The 18,603-nt window shown below is 35.4% G+C and overlaps 1 protein-coding gene across 1 annotated transcript in view; it reads left to right on the forward strand.

Annotated features, from left to right (window-relative positions):
* The window catches only part of TOPAZ1 (testis and ovary specific TOPAZ 1), a gene marked incomplete at both ends in the record, with an annotated part of 35,816 nt that extends 18,725 nt beyond the window's left edge, over positions 1-17,091 (forward strand). Inside the window, 12 exons of the mRNA XM_084213712.1 lie at positions 4,147-4,210; positions 5,327-5,478; positions 5,687-5,779; positions 6,072-6,187; positions 7,061-7,127; positions 8,089-8,263; positions 9,498-9,598; positions 12,648-12,813; positions 13,642-13,806; positions 14,785-14,988; positions 16,061-16,244; positions 16,881-17,091. Coding sequence (XP_084069838.1) covers positions 4,147-4,210; positions 5,327-5,478; positions 5,687-5,779; positions 6,072-6,187; positions 7,061-7,127; positions 8,089-8,263; positions 9,498-9,598; positions 12,648-12,813; positions 13,642-13,806; positions 14,785-14,988; positions 16,061-16,244; positions 16,881-17,091 — 1,698 coding nt within the window. The remainder of the gene's footprint in view (positions 1-4,146; positions 4,211-5,326; positions 5,479-5,686; positions 5,780-6,071; positions 6,188-7,060; positions 7,128-8,088; positions 8,264-9,497; positions 9,599-12,647; positions 12,814-13,641; positions 13,807-14,784; positions 14,989-16,060; positions 16,245-16,880) is intronic.
* Positions 17,092-18,603: the final 1,512 nt, after the last annotated feature.

Genomic DNA, 18,603 nt, shown 5'->3' on the forward strand with positions numbered 1-18,603 from the left:
AGGCTGTACAAATACAGAGTAGCAGATTCTATCCTGAGCATCAGAGACTTGAAGCAAATCTTTGCAAAGACTTTGTATGTACTGTTAAAGCCAAAAGCCATCTATGGTATATTACCTTCTGCATATTTTGTGCAACAGTAGGTATGTTTGTTTTAAGATGCTGTAATCTCCTTAAATAGAGCAACAATTCTCATAATATTTGCAAGCAAGAATAGTTTTCCAATGATGGGCAAAGTAGATGTGTTTTCAAATCATTTAACAGAGGCATTTTGAGTTTAATGCTTCCAAGAAATGTGCAAGGTGAGCTAGTTGTACTGACAAATAATAAGATTTTGAAATTTGCTGTATGAAAGTTTTGTAAGTTAACTGGAAGCAAATAAAAACATCACAGCAGGTAATCAATAGCAAATGCCTAACTTGTCCTTATCAGGTCTTACAAGATTTATTTCTTACCTACCATCTTATTGGTATGAGTGCAATTGATGTCAGTAAGTAAAAAATTTCAGAATCAAAATGTAAAAAAATAACTTGGAGTTGACCTGTTAGACATAGTTGCTAAAAAAAATTAACACCTAAAGCAGCCTGTCCATCTTCCTGATATCTTAAATATACTGTGTCAGAATTTTTTAAATACATCAGTGTAATTGGATTTTATTTTTCTTAATGTTTTCTCTTTTCCTTTATGTGTGTGTGTATATATATATTATATATATCTCAAAAAAAGCTGCTTTATATTTTTGTTAATGCTTTCTAACTCCCTTGAAAATTTATATGACATCTTAAAAATCCTCGGATAATTTGAGAGTAGTTTTGTATGGAACATTTTTCCTTTTTTTTCATGTGTGATACATCTTTGGCAGGCTGTGGTAAGTGTTTCTAATTTTCAGCTAGTTTATCTGAATTATTGTGGTTTGTAGTGCTTCATTATATAACAGGCTCATTAAAGAATTGTTTGCCTAAGAATATTAAAAATCCATTCCATTTGATTTTCCTTGTAGTACAGCACTCCAGCAGACTTTAACACTTCTACCCACCAAACCTAGCCAAACTTTCTTGGTAGTCTAAAAGTATGCCTGAGTTTTTTTGTTTGTGTATGTATTTATGCTTTTAGACCTGTCCATTTAAAAATTATAATAGGCGAAGTACCTCATGGTGGCACCAAAGTACATAAAAGAAAAACAGGTAAAGAAACTATAATGGCATCTGATCTTACGCAGCAGAAATAAATCTCCTCAGGAGAAGTGTTATGCAGACTGATAGTCCACTTGCTTAAATCTCAGTGTTCTCAGTGATAGTAGTCACCAGAGTGTTTGAAGAGAAATACCTTTCCCCATAATGATATTTTTTCTTTTTCATTAAGTAACTGGTTGATGCTTTAAGGCATAACTTCCTAGTATTTAACACTTTACTGTTGTAATTGATCACACAAGACAGCAGTGCTTGAATTCATAAAAACATCACATGTTTTGAAAATCAGCATATTCTTGAGCTCAGCAAATTGTACAAGTTATCAATTTTTGGAGTTTTTTTTAAAAGATGCCTTTTATTTTCAAACAGTGAAATCTGTTCTGTGTTAGGGTAAAGTAAACAAAAGACTGTTTCAGATACTTGCCAGAGTATTTAAGGGAAGGGTGGGTCTTAACAATATGTATCAGTGCTGGAGAAGAAGGTAAAAGAGGTGATGCTGGACTCTTCTCTGTGGTTCTCAGTGAAAGGGTGAGACACAGTAGAACTTAATACAGTAAATTGTTTTGCTCAAATGACACTTCAGAGTGTGGTACAGGCTATCATTTCATGGTTAAGTGGTTTCAAAACATGTTGTTATGCAAGATGAATTTCTCTTTGTGATTTTATTTTAGCTTTGTGAACCTTACTCATTAAGTTTTTTCTTTACTCCTATCCATTGAAGAAGTTTTTACTTTCTGTGACTTCATACTCTCATTTCCCTTCATCCTGTGAACCTCGTAACTGGAAACAAAAAGGATATAAAATAGGAAGATTTCATCCTTCATAAGTGTTGTCTTACAACTTCGGGGCCTTGGATATATGCTTCTGTTGTGGTGGATTTTGGTTTTGTTTTTTTAATGTGGCTTCCCAAAGAAATGTGATTCTACACTGTCTTTTATTACTGTCTCTAACCACCACTAAATGACCTTTGAACCTTTTGGTCAGTTTCAGCCACATGGAATAGGAATTGTGCCTCTCAAAGCTTCCACAGCATACAGAAACTTCCTGTGAGAAGGATCCTGGTTTTGATCTCACTGAGATAAAGGCTGCAGTATGGGAGTTTCTTCCTTATTAAACACCAGAGTAGGCACTGTCTGGGAGATGCTGAAGTATTTAGTGAATTCCTGTGCTTGTTCTTCTGAATAAGCACCTCTGTGTTATTGTAGTAGGACCATGCTCTTAGTGGAGAGTTGGTTGGTTATATAAAATACAGAGACCTTTATTATGGTTTTATTAAACTGTCATGTTAAATGAGTCATGGAATCAACTGATAGATGACAGAATACTGTGATATAAGCTACCTTTTGAAAAGAGGAATAATCTCTTTCATGTACCTATATTCAAAATCTATTACAGCTAACTCTAAAGATTCTGACATTTTTACATAGTCTGTGGGTGCAGTTACACCTTTCAAAATTGACACAACTAAACTGGAACTGAAGCCTTCTAGAAGGTGTAAATGAATAACACATTTAGTTTCTTTTATTAATGTAGTATAGCATGTCCCATGATTGAATACTACTATAAGTGGTTTAAGTGGTTGTCCGAGCAGTTTCACTAATACTTGGAACATTCAGAGCTCCAGATGCAATCTTGGCCTTTTTTGGGAGTCAGTCCAAAGAAGGAGAAAAACAGATTCCATAAGAAAGCAAACTAATTTCCATACTGTAAGCTAAAGTTTATTGTGGAAATGCCCTCAGCCACCTGGGAGTATAGATTTGGATTGAGTTAACCTGTTCCCAAGTGACACTTCAAGTATATTAATGATCAAAAATTTGACATGATTTTCTGAAAGGTATATATTGGAATATAGCTCAACATTGCTCAATACTGCTTCTAAATAAAAACAATAAGCTTTATTTATACTTAGATGTATCATTTTTGTATTCTTTGGCTTGATGCTCTAAACAGCTTAATGGCTTTAAAATAAGATGTCTTGGCCATAAACCAGTATCTCCTGCTTTGATGATAATTCATTTGCTGCATTATGAACTTCATGAGTAAATCCTGTGTCATTTTGAAGTTGCATGTAAAAATAAACCTGATTCAGTTATGTATTACCATGACTACTAATTTAGGGCATTTTATGTCTCTTGATGTTTAACTATTTCACAGAATAATATTAAATATGACCAATTTACATTGTTGAGCAGAAAGACTGTAAATATTCTAGAAGTGGCAGAGAGTTTCTAAAAGCGGGTGGGGGTTTTCCATAACTTGGAATTCTAAGATATAACATCAGTAGTCTTCATTTCTTCATCTGCAGGGATGGAGCAAAATGTGTAAGTATCACAAAGCTTAAGATGTTGAGACAAGAATGTTCCAATACTAAATAGCATTAAAATATCTAGGTGTGGATTTCTTTTTTTGAGTCACTTCAGTCTGTGGTGAAATGGCTCGTTAAATCAAGTTAATTTTGAGCTTTTTGTTCTGTGTCCTTATGAATGATTCTTTGTGACAATTGGTGTTACCAGCTTCATTTCTGGATGATTTTTTAATTTCTTCGTTGGTACATTCATGGAATTTTAACTTACCACATTTCACTTTCACATTTTTGCTTCCCTTTGTTTACAGTCTGACACATTTATACTAATTCTGAAGTAACTGCATTTTCAAATTCTCTTTTTCTTTTTTTTTTGTTTGCTATGAGTATATACATACACATGCAAACATTTGTGGTTCCAGCAGCCTCTTTCCCAAACATTGCATCTGCATTATTTTTCTGTTTGTTTTGCTGACCTTTTGGCAGAGCCTTGGCCTACAGACCCCATTACTTTCTTATATCATTTATCAGTATGTATGGCTTACATGGAAGCAATGTAAAGCTCATTATATAATAGAACTCATGCTTGTGAGTAGTTCTTTTGTTCACCATAAACTGAAGTTATATTTTACTATAATTTTTTTCTTCTTTTACAGATTTGCATGGCAATTCTTAGGACATACATTAGTATCAAAGAATCAGGCCTCCTAAAACGTGCAGGTATGGTATAGTAGTAGCTGTTGATGATCTTTGTTACTTAGCTTGTTTAAAGCAAATTAAATAGGCTGTTGAAAGATAAATGGTTGCCACTTCAGCAATGAATAAAAAGTTCTTCAAATTAAAGAATACATTCAACCCCTGCATTTTAATGGTTCCTTTTCCCAGTAAGGCTAGAAATTTAGATAAGCACTTAGCTCAGGAGGTTCTTAGAAATCTTACTTCCACATAAAATGAACATGCCTGACTGTAACTAGACTTGGGAGTAGAAATATGTAAATAGGGCAGGTAGGAGGCTTAACAGAACCCAGATTTTATTAAGGTGCTTTTGAAAACCCTGGCCAAACATCAAAAACCCAAAAACGTGAGAATGGAAGCTCTTGAAATGAGGTGTTGCTATTGCACCCACCCCCAACAGCTTTAGTTTAGTCCTTACACCATATATGCCAACTATTATGATTAACACATTTTAGGGACTGCAGTTCATTCAGAGCCATCTGAGCTTTTGAGTTCAGTCAGAAAGGGCTTTTGTTTTCTTTTATACTGGTCCTGAGCAGTCTTTTAAGTTTTTGAAAGCTTCCTAGAGTGTAGCAGAATGAGAACAGGGAATTCAGTTGCACCAGGTGCTGCAGTGTTCCCATGCTGAACACATGAGTGTTTTGATGTGGGTAACACTGGATACCACCAGGCTACAGTACATGTTTGTCAAGGAAGGGTGGCACTGGAACAGGTTGTAAGACCATCCACTGTAACACAGCACTTTGTAGAGCTTCCTGTCTGGAAGAGCCTTACTACCTTGATGCATGTACCAAATCTAATCTGGGTTTGTGCATTCTTCTTGTGCTGCACCAAATCAGCTAAACTTTCTGGGAACCTACAGAGCTTACAGTGCTCAGCTCAATGATACAACATATTTCAGAATAGTCAGTCTGGTTCTGGTAAGGTTAATACTGTATTCAAACTGGATCCTTTCACTCATATTTCTCTATGCCTGTTCCATGACATCTTGGACAATTAATAAGCATTGTTACACTATGTCTAAAATGTAAGGAAATACCTTGTTTAAATAGTTAGCATCAGTTAACCCCAAAGTGAATTTCAATTCAATTGCTTTTTCAGTCGAGATATTTGTGCAGTATTACAAAGAAGTTACTCCTGGTGTGGATTTTGCTTCTGAAGTGCTGAATGATCTTCTTGTTTCATTGCTCAACAACTGCTTATTGCAGGAAGTATTTCAGATATTGAATGTAATTGTACAAATCAAGACACTGGTAGGTGACTTTGTAATATTTTTTAAATCTTAGTTTCATCATTTTAGTTTCTTGAGTACCATGCCATTTATAGTAATAGGTTTGTTTTTACTCTGGTACTTAAATCTTGGGTGAGGGGAGTAATTCAGAATACCCTATTACAAAATCTCTACGCTTTCTAATTGAAGGGAGTTGCAAAACTGAATGTGCTTTTTTTTGTCTATATTAGCCAGCTGTAGAAGTTCTTCTGAAAGTTTTTGAGCATGTGGCTTCTTTGAATATAAGAAATGCTGTGCCTGCATTAATCAGTGCCTTCTGTAAGGTATGAGTTTCATTTGTACTACTGCTACTTGTTGGAATTCTGAAATACTATATTTACACATATTGCCTGTTTGGAAACTCAAACATACCAATTTAAAAACCAGTACTGAAATAATATGAAAAGTGTTATTGTGAGTAGCTGAATTCATGGTATTGATTTTCATTTATTCCTTCATTTTTGACTGAGATTCACTGTGATGTGTTTTTCCCAATGTTGTTTGCCATTTACCTCTGAAGATGCATTAAGTCATCACAACTTTTAATATCCATACTTTTCTTACCTTGTTTGATAGCTCGTTGATGCTGGTATGTTCCTTGAGTTAGAACATTTTGACTACATTATTAAGTTACTTCACCAATTGCAAGTTTCCAGTTGGGAAATGAGTACTGTCTTGAACATAAAATCCAGGTATGTCTTTAAGGAGCTATTCTCAAATTATAGCTGCTTAGCTCCTTCTTCAGCATCTATTTTTATAAATTTATGTGGAATCTTTAAAAGATGTGTTGGTTGAAAATACTATCATAACATGCCCAATTGTATTTTAAAGTACTGTCAATCTACTGTGTTTTAAAGATCAAGCATTGTTAAATCAAAATTTAGATTCTGACCACAATTATTAGTTTTTGCCGTATCAATCATCATTGTACAATTTGCTGCCAGCTGTGATAGAAGTTTATATAGCTAGCCAAATTAGGAACATCATGATTTAATATATAATTTATAATATTAATATGCTTTTACCCATTTGAGCAAATGGTACTTCTGCAATAAACAGCCCTTCTAGGATTAGTTATAATCTGAAGTAGTTTTCTAGTTTCCTTTACAGTGTGACTACATAAACATTTGTGCCAACTCTACTAGGGAGGAGGGTCATTTTTTGAGTACTGCTGGGATATGTTGGACCAAATGTCAAATCTGTTCAAAAACTGCTAATACTTCCCCGATTCTTGAACAAGATTGTGGTCCTTTTTCATTTTTGTATCGTCTGCATCAAATACACATACACACAAGTTGAGAAACTAAATTTGTGATTCGTTAACATACCTTTCTTAGTAGAAACCAAATATGCAGCATCTGTGAAAATAGCTTTGCTCAATTATTTGTTTAATGCATGCACTAACTTCCCTTGGCAAGATTTTAAATTAGTGTTTTCAGCAAGCAGTTTGTGTAATGTGAAGCAAATAGAATCAAAAACTACATCCATTTAATGTTCGTATGTGATAATTTGTTGTTCAATAGGATGTGTTAAAATTCAAGTATTCTTTTTTTTTCATATGGAAGAATTAAGGATAGATATTTTGAAAAGGCATGGATTTTTGACTTCAACTTGGCAGTGGCTGAAATTCAGGTACAGTATGTGCATTCTTCAAGACTTCTTTAAAACCTACATGAAATAGCAATTTCTATACATTTTTTAATTAGTGGGCTTTATTATCAAGTATAGTGAGCTTATGCAAAGCCATGTGTGGGAAGGGTTAACATGCAGGAGAAAACTGTCTTTGGCCTTTCTGTAATGTCAGTATTGTGATTTACATGCTTGTAGTTTTTTATCTTCATTTTGCGTCGAATTCAAAGATTTTGTAACTTTAAACAATTATTTCCTCTGCTTTACATTTGTTGTGCTTGTAACTGGTTGTGGTACATCATTCCTCACCAAAAAATTTATTTAATACCTTATTTAACAGATAGAATTTGTACGTGGTATAAAAACACACAATCGTAAAAGCAATTGACAACATTGAGCAGTATTTTAAAGAATAAGAAAATATTGTAAAACATTCTTTATTTGGACACTTGTTTCTTTCATATTCAAGGTCAGATTACTCATTATGCACAATTGTAATATAGTTTGCATATTATCACACATCCAGTGTAGATCCAGAGATTGAAATATAAAAAGGGAAAAAACAGTACTGATTTTTTTACTCCTTTAACACCAAAGTCATCAAGTGATCTGGCAAGCAAAAGACGAATTCATATAGAAAATAACCAGCATGCATCCTGGGAAAAAAAATACTGAATAAATGCCAGTTCCTAAATAGGATGAATAAGTTATGAGCTTTCTCAATTGGGGTCATGACATGAAAAAAGGAATTTAATTTCTTGAGGGATAGAAGTAATTAGCAGTCCATGCAAGTTTGGCAACATGTATCTGCCATATGACCATGAATGTTCTTGGCAGTAGCATTTCATCTGCATTTTTTTCTCCTTTAAGTCTATCCCAGGTACATATATCAAATTTCACTATATTTTCTGTTTGGTTTTCTGGAAGCAGATTTGCTTATATTTATCCTTTGCCTCCTTTACAGCACTGCAAGGAAAAAAGGGATTGGACCAAGCTGGGAGCTTTGTATCTTAATGCAAGAACTGGATGTGAACATTTTGAGGATCTTCAGAAATTGTTTTTGTCTATTGCTGAAATTCTAACCAAAGATTCTGAGACAGACAGACCAGGAGTCCCTTTTTGTGATTTTGCTGATATAGGTAAAATTAAGATGCAAGAAGTGCTGTTTTTAGAGGTTTTAAAACAGATAAATTAATTAATATTGTTTTCTGATTATCAGTTAATTTTATGTTACAATATTCTGAATCTTTTGAGGTGTAAATACAGTCAGCTGTAATGTTCAGTACAAGCTATTTTCCAGTAGGAATAAAATGCCTTTTTTTTTTTTAGTAAGTTGGATTTTTAGAATTATTTTATTCTCTAAAGAATCAATGGTTTCTGCAAGGGCTGGGTGCTCAAGAACCCAATGTTTTAATAGTTCTGGCAGGTTTTCTTGCCTCCTTCCTCCCTTTGCCCCTTCATTTGCATATCTGCATCATTCTTCCTAATGAGTTTGCAGATTACTGAGGCTTGGTGAAGTGTCAGTGGAATATTAAATCGTTTTGCAAAGGATTACTTAGATATTTTTCAACCTGTATTATCTACTAAAACATAATGAATATTTATTCCAGATATGTGACATATCCTTTCTGACCACAGACTTTCATATCATAAAAAAGCTTCCAGTTGTGACAGAGGGAGAAGATTTTGTTGGAGCTTGGAACTTAGTCTATCTTTCCTAGAGCAGTGGTCTCCCAATGGATAGGCACCTCCATCAGTAAAAAATTTTTGAGCAGTGACCCACAATTTATATATTTATATATTATATACATGTGCTACTACACCAATATATTAAATTCTCTATAAACTGTGCACAAAAAAACCCCAGGAATTACAAATACCAGATAAATATTAAACAAACACTGTATTTTAAAGTATTTAATTATTTTTATTTTCTAATAGTACAAAAAAAATATTTCCTTCCCACACCTGAGTGGATTGTTGTATTCACACCCTCCTTGGAGACCACTGCTCAAAAATTCTAACAGTGCTTCCAAAGAGATTGTAATTACTCAGTTCTGCAATTACCAGAATTTTTTCATAGTGCCATAAAATGTAGAGCTTTCTTTACAAATAAGGATGTTACTAAATTATGCCATTAAATCATTTTTTGGATGACTTGGCCTACTATGAAATACTATCTAAATAAACTATAGTTATTTACTCTTCTTCTGATGTTAAGACTTAGGAAGTTGCTGCTTTCAATGGCAAATATTTCAGAAAATGCATTTAGTATTTTCACAATTACTGTGTTTCTGAAATGTGTAATTTTTTTTAAACTGCATTTACACGTTAAATAAATAAACAAATAAGCCTTATTCTTTTTCTTTCCAGTAATGAAAAATTCACAGCATAATAAAGCAGACAGACTTTTCATTGGAAGGACTGGGATAAGTGTAATGTATTCGTATCACAAAGTACTGCAGTGGATAAAGGTAGGCAGTGCTACAGGAACCTGACTGGAAGGAAAAGAGAAAAACAATTAGTAATTTCTCTTTTGGATATTAAACTCTAGTTTCTCTAGTGGAATGACTGGGTGTGCCACCTGCCTCCCTGCTTAGTACTTCCTAACTGTCCAGCTGGACCAACACATTTATTGTGCTATTCTGAGCAGTAATCTTCTATGGAGCCTATCATAACTTGATCTTACAACCTAGAAACTGATTGCTCATGTTCATTTTGTGTTTTTTCTGAGCTGAGGTTGAGTCTGAACTAAGAGACAGGTCTTCCTGAGATTCTGGGTTGAGGTGCTGATGGGATTATTTCCCAGAAACATTACTTTCTTCCACCTGGCAATCACTTTGCATTCTGAAACCTCCCAACTGAAGTGATATTCAGAGAAGTGTGGGCAATTTCCTGCGCTGGTGCTTCTGCATCTGACCTCAAATAGAATGGATAAAGCCAGGAAGACAGAAAAGCAGTATAGCACGTCTGCACTTGGTGATCTGCCTGTTCTCCAGAACTGCTGAAGTGCTTTTCTTCCACTGAATCTAAGTTTCTAAGTTCCATGAATCTTGTAAAACTCCAGTGGTCACAAAGAAATACCTTTACAATCATATCTTTGCTGTCAAACATTACACAGAGCCAGTGCTAAGAGACTAGACTTTTGACTGGATGTTTTGCATTCCTTATACCTCAGGCAGTATTGGTCATAATTTCACTGCAGTAAAATCCATTAGAATGTTAAATTTGTCTTTTTCTTCCTGGAAGGGACCAGTGCATACCAAACTTGATCTCTTATAGAAAGCAACATGAAAAGTGATAGCATCAGAAATAATATAAACCCCCAGTGATTTTAGATTGTGTTTTGGTCAGTGATCACATTTTGAACTTGGGCCTGATCCTTTCAGCTAATAATTATGCTGTACTGGGATGTGTAGCATCCCATGAATTCTCCCACCTTGGTCAATCCCCAAGCCCTCAGGGATTTACCTCATCTTGTACAGGGTGATTTCTAGCATGCACTTTTATGAACAGAAGGAAATGCTCTCAGTCCTCTTTTCTCTCTTGAAGTTTTGGGTTGGTTTTCTTTGCAAATTACCATCAGAGAACCCTTCCTAGTTCACATCAAGGAATTAAATTGTCTTTTGTACAATTGTCTCTAGGGGATGACCTTCAGGAATTCTGTTATGTAAAAAACCTTTGCACTGCTCAGTCTGTTTCCAGGGTCAAGCCAAGGGGATAAATAGTAGAGGTGCTTAGTCTAGAGACAGGATGCCTGTTCTGATGAACCTTTAAGTTTGCAGCATCGGCTTCATGAGTTGAATGGTCTTCAACAAGTCCCTTTCAAGCTGCAGCACAGTGGGGTACTGTTTAAGAGTAAAGGGAAGGAGAGAGGGTCTTTGCATTAGCACTTGAGTAATACTGCACTAGAATTCTAGTTTTGTTCCACAAAACTTAGCAGTTAGAGCAGTTAAGATACTCCTGACCAGAGAAGAGAGAATCTAAATTGTTGGCATTGAGGAGTGGTAGTGCTCATGTTTCCACTGAAGAGTTTCGTTTGGCTTGGGTTTTGGCTGTCTTCTTCAGTGTATAGTGTTTGTGTGCCTTCAGACATTTTAGCTGTTTTCCAGTTCATCTTAAGGGAGAGCCTTATCTTGGATTGCACAACCCCTGATATTTCAAGGAGATTGATCTTCATGTTTCTTCTCCTAATGTGTGAGAAGCACATGTATTGTTATTCTTTCACAACATGAGTTGCTAAAAGTAAATGCTTCTACTATGTCTTGGGCAAAAGTTCTTTTCATGTCTTGAGCAGAAGTTCGTTATTTCTTTGAGGGTGTTGTGTTAGGTATCAAACCTACTTCTGAAGAGATTTCAAGAGATTACTGACCAAGATCCTCAAACAGCTTTGTAGACAACCTGTGTTGACCATATTAGAGTGTGAATGAGGTTCTGCTCTGAATGATTTTTATCAGAACTGGCTGATCCCAAATTTATCTCTGCTTCAGGAAGCTATCATTCTTACCTCTCTCTACCTGTTTCACTCCATTATATATATCAGATAAATCCCTAATTCTGGGCTGATGGGCTAGTGTCTACTTGGTCCATGTCTTTTTTGCCCAAAAGGTAGTCCAGAAAGTAAGATAGTAATGAATTTGCTCTTCCTGCTCTGCCCAAATTAATTTTGGCTTTAGGACATGCCCTGTGCTGTTTTATGAATGTGTTGGACTGCCTGAAACTCTAAATATGCTTTTCATATCATTTTTCCTTCAAGAGCATCAAACCCCTTTATTGCAGAGCTTTGGTGGCTCTTGGGGGTAAAATATGTATGCTGCTTGGTCCTGAAGAGAATTTTCTTTGTAAGAGGTAAGGAAAGTTCATAAAACAGATGTACTTAAAAAAAAACTTGCAACAAACAGCCAAAAAGTTGTTAAGCTGAAGTTTCTGTAGAAAACCAGTCTAAATACCAGTCTGGAATCTGATGATAAAGTTGTTGGTTGTTACAATGTTGGCCAGATAGGCCCAACTTCTTCCCTTTATTGTCCTGCTGCTTACAATCATCAATGTTGTCTTTGACTTATGCTGGAGTAATTATTTCAGTTTAACAATTATGTCTCTGCTGCAAAATGAAAATTTCTGTATGATCTTTTAGAATTTTGTAGATTGTGTAGCTCTGAATGAAATCAAAATTTAAAGTATTAATAAACCAAAGTAAGCACATAAAAATTATTACAAATTATATTTAAAATACTGTATTGAACATTATATAGTAGAAATAATGTTATGGAGGAGTGTGTTGGGAGCTCTTCGACAATAGGTTGGTAGAGTTTTTTTGTCTACATAGTAAAAAAACCCTTAACTCTTCATTTGAAATTCTGCTAGACTTCACCCCTGACTCAGTTTGGAACAGATAACTGCATAGATACCTATAAATCTGTGTCACCAAATTAGATCTGTTCTATTTTACGTAAATATACTCTGTGTTCACTGATACCACTGCTTTCACTGACCTTCCCTCTTTCCCTCTCCCTCTTACCCCAGGGAAGGAAGGTTTTGGATAAACTGCATGAGCTCCAGATAGATTTTACACTCTTGAAAGGACTTGTAGGTGCAGGGAGGTCAGCATCCAGATGTCAGATTGTTAATAAAGCCGCAGAAATCTTTCTTTATTCTGGAAATTTGGATGGAGCAACAAGAGTATTGAGAGGTAAGCCTGTCTTAAAATTTTGACTTTAATTTGAACAGTTCACTTCTCTGACAGATTTCAAATAAAAGTTACAAGCTGGTCTGTGTTACTAAATACAGTCAATAATAGTGAGGCAACAAAGGAAAGGTGATCATCTTACTGGTTAATATTCTTCTTTATATGTATAAGAAATATTACAGCTAATTTTTTGAGATGTTTTCACAGTATTCTACTATCAACACCATTCTACCTAAAGATATGCCGTAATGAGGGAGGAGTGCAGCTTGGAAAATGATGCTGTCCCATGCTGGGAGTGTAGTTTTCCTTTGAACCAGGGGACATTCAGTGTCAAATTTCTGGCTTGGGTCCATGTAATGTACCTTTGTGCCTCACAGAATCCTCATTTAATTTATAATTGCTTTAGAACAGGACCATATTTCTGCAATTATTACATATGGCTTTTTGGAAGTCTGATCTGCTGAAAATGGAAGAATTTCAGAAGTAAAAAGAATACAATGCTGTATGCTTAAAGTGATATTGAGGATATAAATTTGCTGTTGGGTTTTATAGCTGTACATGGATACATACATATCTATATATACCATTGACAGTCCATTTTACTGCAGTGATATTTCACAAAAGGGGTGATTTACAATATAAGGGTTCAGCGAATCAGTCTAAGGAGTTATGGTCATGAGGAACAAATTATTGGTAAGTCAAGCTGCCCTTCCTGTGAAATCCTGAAGTTTGTGTTATGGTACAGTTTACAGTACATTCTTAATGGCTCAACGTCTCAACATCCGGAAGTTCCAGTTCCTAGAAATAACACTGCTCTGTTGTTTGCCACAGAGTCAGAGTGGATCACAGATGCACCATTGTGGCCCTGTGATAAAATGGACATTCTCAATCGACATAATCTGTTATGTGCAATAGTGCACAAATACTTGAGGAAGAGTTTGTACAGGCAGGCATTTGAAGTTCTGCAGAACTTACCAGGTTTGCAGAAACATTCTGGTAAGTAAAGAAAAAGATACTGTATAAAGAGCTAAAAATTTAACAGATGATTCTGTGCTGTTCTTGTAGTGTTTTCTAGCTAAAATTTGTTGAAGTAAGATGGGTTTATACAAGCCTGTTTGTGTTTTCCAAAGAGTATAGTGTCAGTTAAATATGTGTTGTGCTCTGCAGCTCTTGTTGCACTTGTGCAACTTGGATGTGCACACACACCGTCCTCTTTTGCTCAGTTACTACACAGGGCAACAGGAAAGACTCATTATATTTTTAAGGATCTGTACAGTATGTACAGGGGGATAAAATAGGAATATTTTAATTTTATTTTATCTTACTTTCAGGTGAATGAGGTAGGGATATTTTCTTTTACTGAGCTGGCTAACCTAAGCATCTCTTTCATACCATGTTAAGAACTGATTGCTCTTTCAGGCTTAATTTATCTGACAAATTTTGGATGAGTACCTCAAAATGAGATATGTAGTTACTTAGGCTCCACTGAGGAAACCTCAGGTATGTTAGGAGAGATTGGTTGGAAGACCATCTACTTTAGAGAATACTGAAAGAATTAGTTCTTCGAGTTATGAGGTAAATACAACAAGGCTGCTCAGTCCTGCCAAAAAGGTGACAGTTCAGAGTAAGAGTAGAGGCAGAAAACCAAGGGGGTTTTAATTGGTGGAAATCTTAAATCTGAGAGATCAGATGAAGATTGTATTTATAGGCTGGAGCAAGTGAATGTATTTTTATGTGATTCTATTGGTTTTGGCAGCAAATTGTTACTTGAACCTTAACACTTGTCCTTCACAATGTGAATGAACTACTGTATGAAAAGATTTTTGATGAATAAAGCATTCGTGTTATCATAACCTTGTTCCATCTTGCTGGTAGGGGCAAGAGTTCTGATTTAGGTACAGATTGAGAAATGATCCTTCAACTAGATTTGCATTTCCATTAATTCAGTAGTTAATATTTTTAATTTTGTTTCAGATATAATTGATGCTTCTCAATACAGCTGCCTTTTTAACAAGCTCGTAAATGCCTGTTTTGAGAACAAGAACCTTGGGGTCTCATCTTCTGCAGTAGACTTCATGCTTTCCAAAAAAATTGCTATTGATTTTGTTTTACTTAGAGGATTAATCACAGCTTTGGGAAGAAGTTCTTTATGGTCCAAAGCTAGGACCTATTACAAAAGTAAGTTGCTTCTTAAACAATATCCTCCCCTTACATTATTTAGATAATGTGCTCATAGCATTTCAGTATGAGTAAAAAGAAAAACAGTATCTTCTGTGTCACCCTCAGGAATTTATTTGTAACCAAAAATACTTACTAGGAAATGGTGAGTTGAAAATAAGAATCAGTGCATACTACCTGCAGTGAAATAAATGTAATTGTGATAAAATTAATTTTTTACATTCAGTTCCAGAATTTCAAGTATGTGAGCTCTGAAATGGTTGAAAAAGTGCATCATCTTCACATTTTCATCTAGGCAAATTAGATTTCCTGATACTTCTCTCTAGAAGTGTACCGGCATCTCTGTGGTGGTAAAATTATTAATATTTGAGATTTGAGAAGTCTGGCTAATTATTTTATCCTACCTATAAGAAAATTCATTTCAAATGAAAGCTAATAGTCTGTAATTGTTTTCAACTCCCCATTTCTGAGCTAAGATAATACTGGGTGCGCCACTCTGCCGAAGGTCTCTCCATACAGTCACACTATTTACTGTTTGATTCTGTCAGTTGCAGTTAGCAGACTGCTTTAAGAGACCATCCTTTCTGGGATGGATACTTGGTTTTGTTAACATTGAAATTAGAGTTTTTCTTCATCTCTTTTTTTTTTTTCCCCTCGAAATGCTGTATATGTTGGGTTGCTGGGATCACTTGACAGAAGAGAGGGGAACAAAGCAGGAGATGCTGTTCAAATGTTCTCTCACTTTGACCATGATTAACAGCTTCTGTCTTACCTGCCTAAATTGTACTTGTGTTATCACAGACTTGCTCTCTCCAGACTTCTGATGCAGCTTTTTAATCACAGCTGATGAAACTCATTGAAAAAAATTCCAGCATTTTACAACTGTGCATATTAAATATTATGTGTGAATGCTGTGTGCTGTGTTCTCCAGTCAGTCCATTTCATAGGTGAAATAGTAAAATCCATTAAGGCTTTGGGCTTGGGGTTTTTCCACATTTAGTCACACAGAAGAAGAGAGATCTGTGTTTAGTAGTGGTAATCCTAATTCCTCATTTTCTGCATTTACTCTCAGATGCTTTATCACTGGGCTGCTACCCAGAGCTGCAGGGAAATTTATATCACAAACTCCTGAAGATTCCCTCTTACCTGTCTGAAGTTGAGATGCTGTTGGCCATTGAAATATTTCTTGTTTCAAATGCCAGTGATATTCAAAGTTCAAGGACTACTAGTCAGACTCTTCAAATAATACTGAAAAGGTTTGTTGTCAAATATGTACCATTTTTATTGTATTTATTCATGTGATCATGTAAGTAATAGATCTTGTTTTCCTTATCCTTCCCAAATAATATATCTCTTCCTTTTGTTCCTTGGATAAGTGAGAAGTTTTTTATCTCTTGTTCCCATGTGTATGCTACTGTATATCTGTTTGTTTTCTTAAATAGTAAGTTCTGTAGGCATGTCACTTAGGCACAACCTTGTTCCAAAAGTAATTACATGCCAAAACTGAGTAAATTGTATAGATTCAAGCATGTACATGAATTCTTGCTATATCCAGTTCATTAAATGATTTGCATTCTTTTACTGAATCTTCCAGCCCAGAGACATTTTTTTCATGAAATGTGCTGTGAATATTGCAGAGCTACTTTGCACTAGTATTAAAGCTTACTACTTTTCATTACTATTAAAGATGTTAAAAATACCCTTTCTATAACTTTTTGATTCTTCAGAACAATAATATAATCTGTCTAGAAATTAGCATAATATTTATCAGTGAAAAATACAAGGCATTATTTTAATGTTTTTGTAATCTTCCTGCCAGTATAAAGTGTTAGACAAGTGACACATAGGCCTGTATAGTACCTAATTTTATATTTGTTAAAATTTCCTTACAGATCTGAAGATACAGTTCAGAATAACAGTGCCTATCACGAGGCAGTGGAGAGGCTGATCCAGGCGGCTCATTTATCTGATCCAAAGCTTTTTCTTAAGCATTTGACAATGAATGTTAATATGGAAGAAGTTTACAGGCTGGAGCATTCATCTGCTCTAAAATGGCTTCAGGAGAATATGAAATGGGCTGAGAAGGTCTGGCTGTTCCAGTAGTTACTAAACAGCTTCCACTGTGTTCAGACTGTCCCTTACTGATTTACAGCAAGGTTTCAAACTCAAGTTGTGGTTTTAAATACTATATTGATGGTAATGCAGAGAGTAGCGCAAAAATAGCAATTTTTTTCCCTAGCTATTACACTGACTTATATAGATGTTTTGCAATGGCGTCACCAGATAATGAGGAAGCTGCAGCCTCAGAACCTACATTCTCCATTCTTACAAAGAATTAGCACTTAGCTTGTTTCTCCCAGCAGGTAATCATATAAGTGTAGTATAAGCATAAATAAAAGTGTAGGTAAATGCATTGGTTGAGTACATCTACTGTTCTTGAGTGAGACATTTTCCACATTCATTCATAGTCTGTAGAAATAATACCTTTTTCCTTTTGTCTTACTCACAGTAACTTGTGAGGTCACTGTCCCAACTGTTTGCACCTTAGATCTTAATTTCTTTGCTCCAAAAGCCCAATAAAAAGCACTGAGAATAAAATAACGTCAAAATCACTTGAGACATGCCTGATTTAGGATACCTTTCTTCACAGAACCGAGAGCCTACATGTTGCTCACAGCTGAAGGTTTAGTTGATAATTTAATTAGATATTTATTTGATGTAGATAATAGCTTGTGTATGGTTTCACATTTGTATATATGGATACTTCCACTGAAAAGGAAAACTTGCATTCTCCATTGATAGTGCTCTTAGAGAAAGATGGGTTTGCCCATCTTTTAGGTTCTGCCAACTGCATGATGAGTTGGAGACTTCTAGCAAGTTTGTTTCACCGTTCCTGGTTCTTCAGGATTTCTGCTTTTTTTCCACTGGAAAATCCTGAATCACATTCAAAGCATGAGTTGCATAAGTCACATTCTACAGCCTGAGTAAGAAGAACCAAACATTTAATTCCAGAAAACCTCTCATGACAAAACAGTACAGCCTCTGTCAAAGTTGATACTTACTGAGCTCACCACTTTTGTAGTGTTGTTAGTTTAGATCTTCAGCACCAACCTTCACAAACTTGACAATAATACAGCTCTTTTGGTCCTGCTCTCCATCCCCTTTAAAGCCTTTTGTTCTGAACACTTAAGTTCTTTTGGGTATAGAAGTTCATGAGTTTTTAGGCTGTTCCATCATAAGTGAGATTAAGATGGGGGCACAGGACCTCAGTGTTTGAAAAATGTCTCTCCTTTGGAGTAGCATAAGTCTATTCCCAGTTTCTACAGCATTATTTCACATGTCCTTTGCAGCTCTAAATCATGAAAGCCATCATGACCTTAGTACTGGATGGTTGTGTGGAGGGTTTTGGTGTCAGGGGTTTTTCTTCTTGGGGGAAGTTGCCATTCCAGTCTTGCAGTTTATGCCATTGATCTGATGTCATAAATCTTGATTGTCAGTTGTTGGATTCCTGACCTCCTGAGGGCCAGGTCCTGAACTTTTTCAATACCACTTCTCATCCAGTCTGTTAGGGAGTTGCTACTGGAAGAGAGAGGATTGAATCTGATGACCACCAAG

Source organism: Fringilla coelebs (assembly GCF_963513975.1).
Source record: "Fringilla coelebs genome assembly, chromosome: 1".
In the NCBI taxonomy this organism is placed as follows: domain Eukaryota; kingdom Metazoa; phylum Chordata; class Aves; order Passeriformes; family Fringillidae; genus Fringilla; species Fringilla coelebs.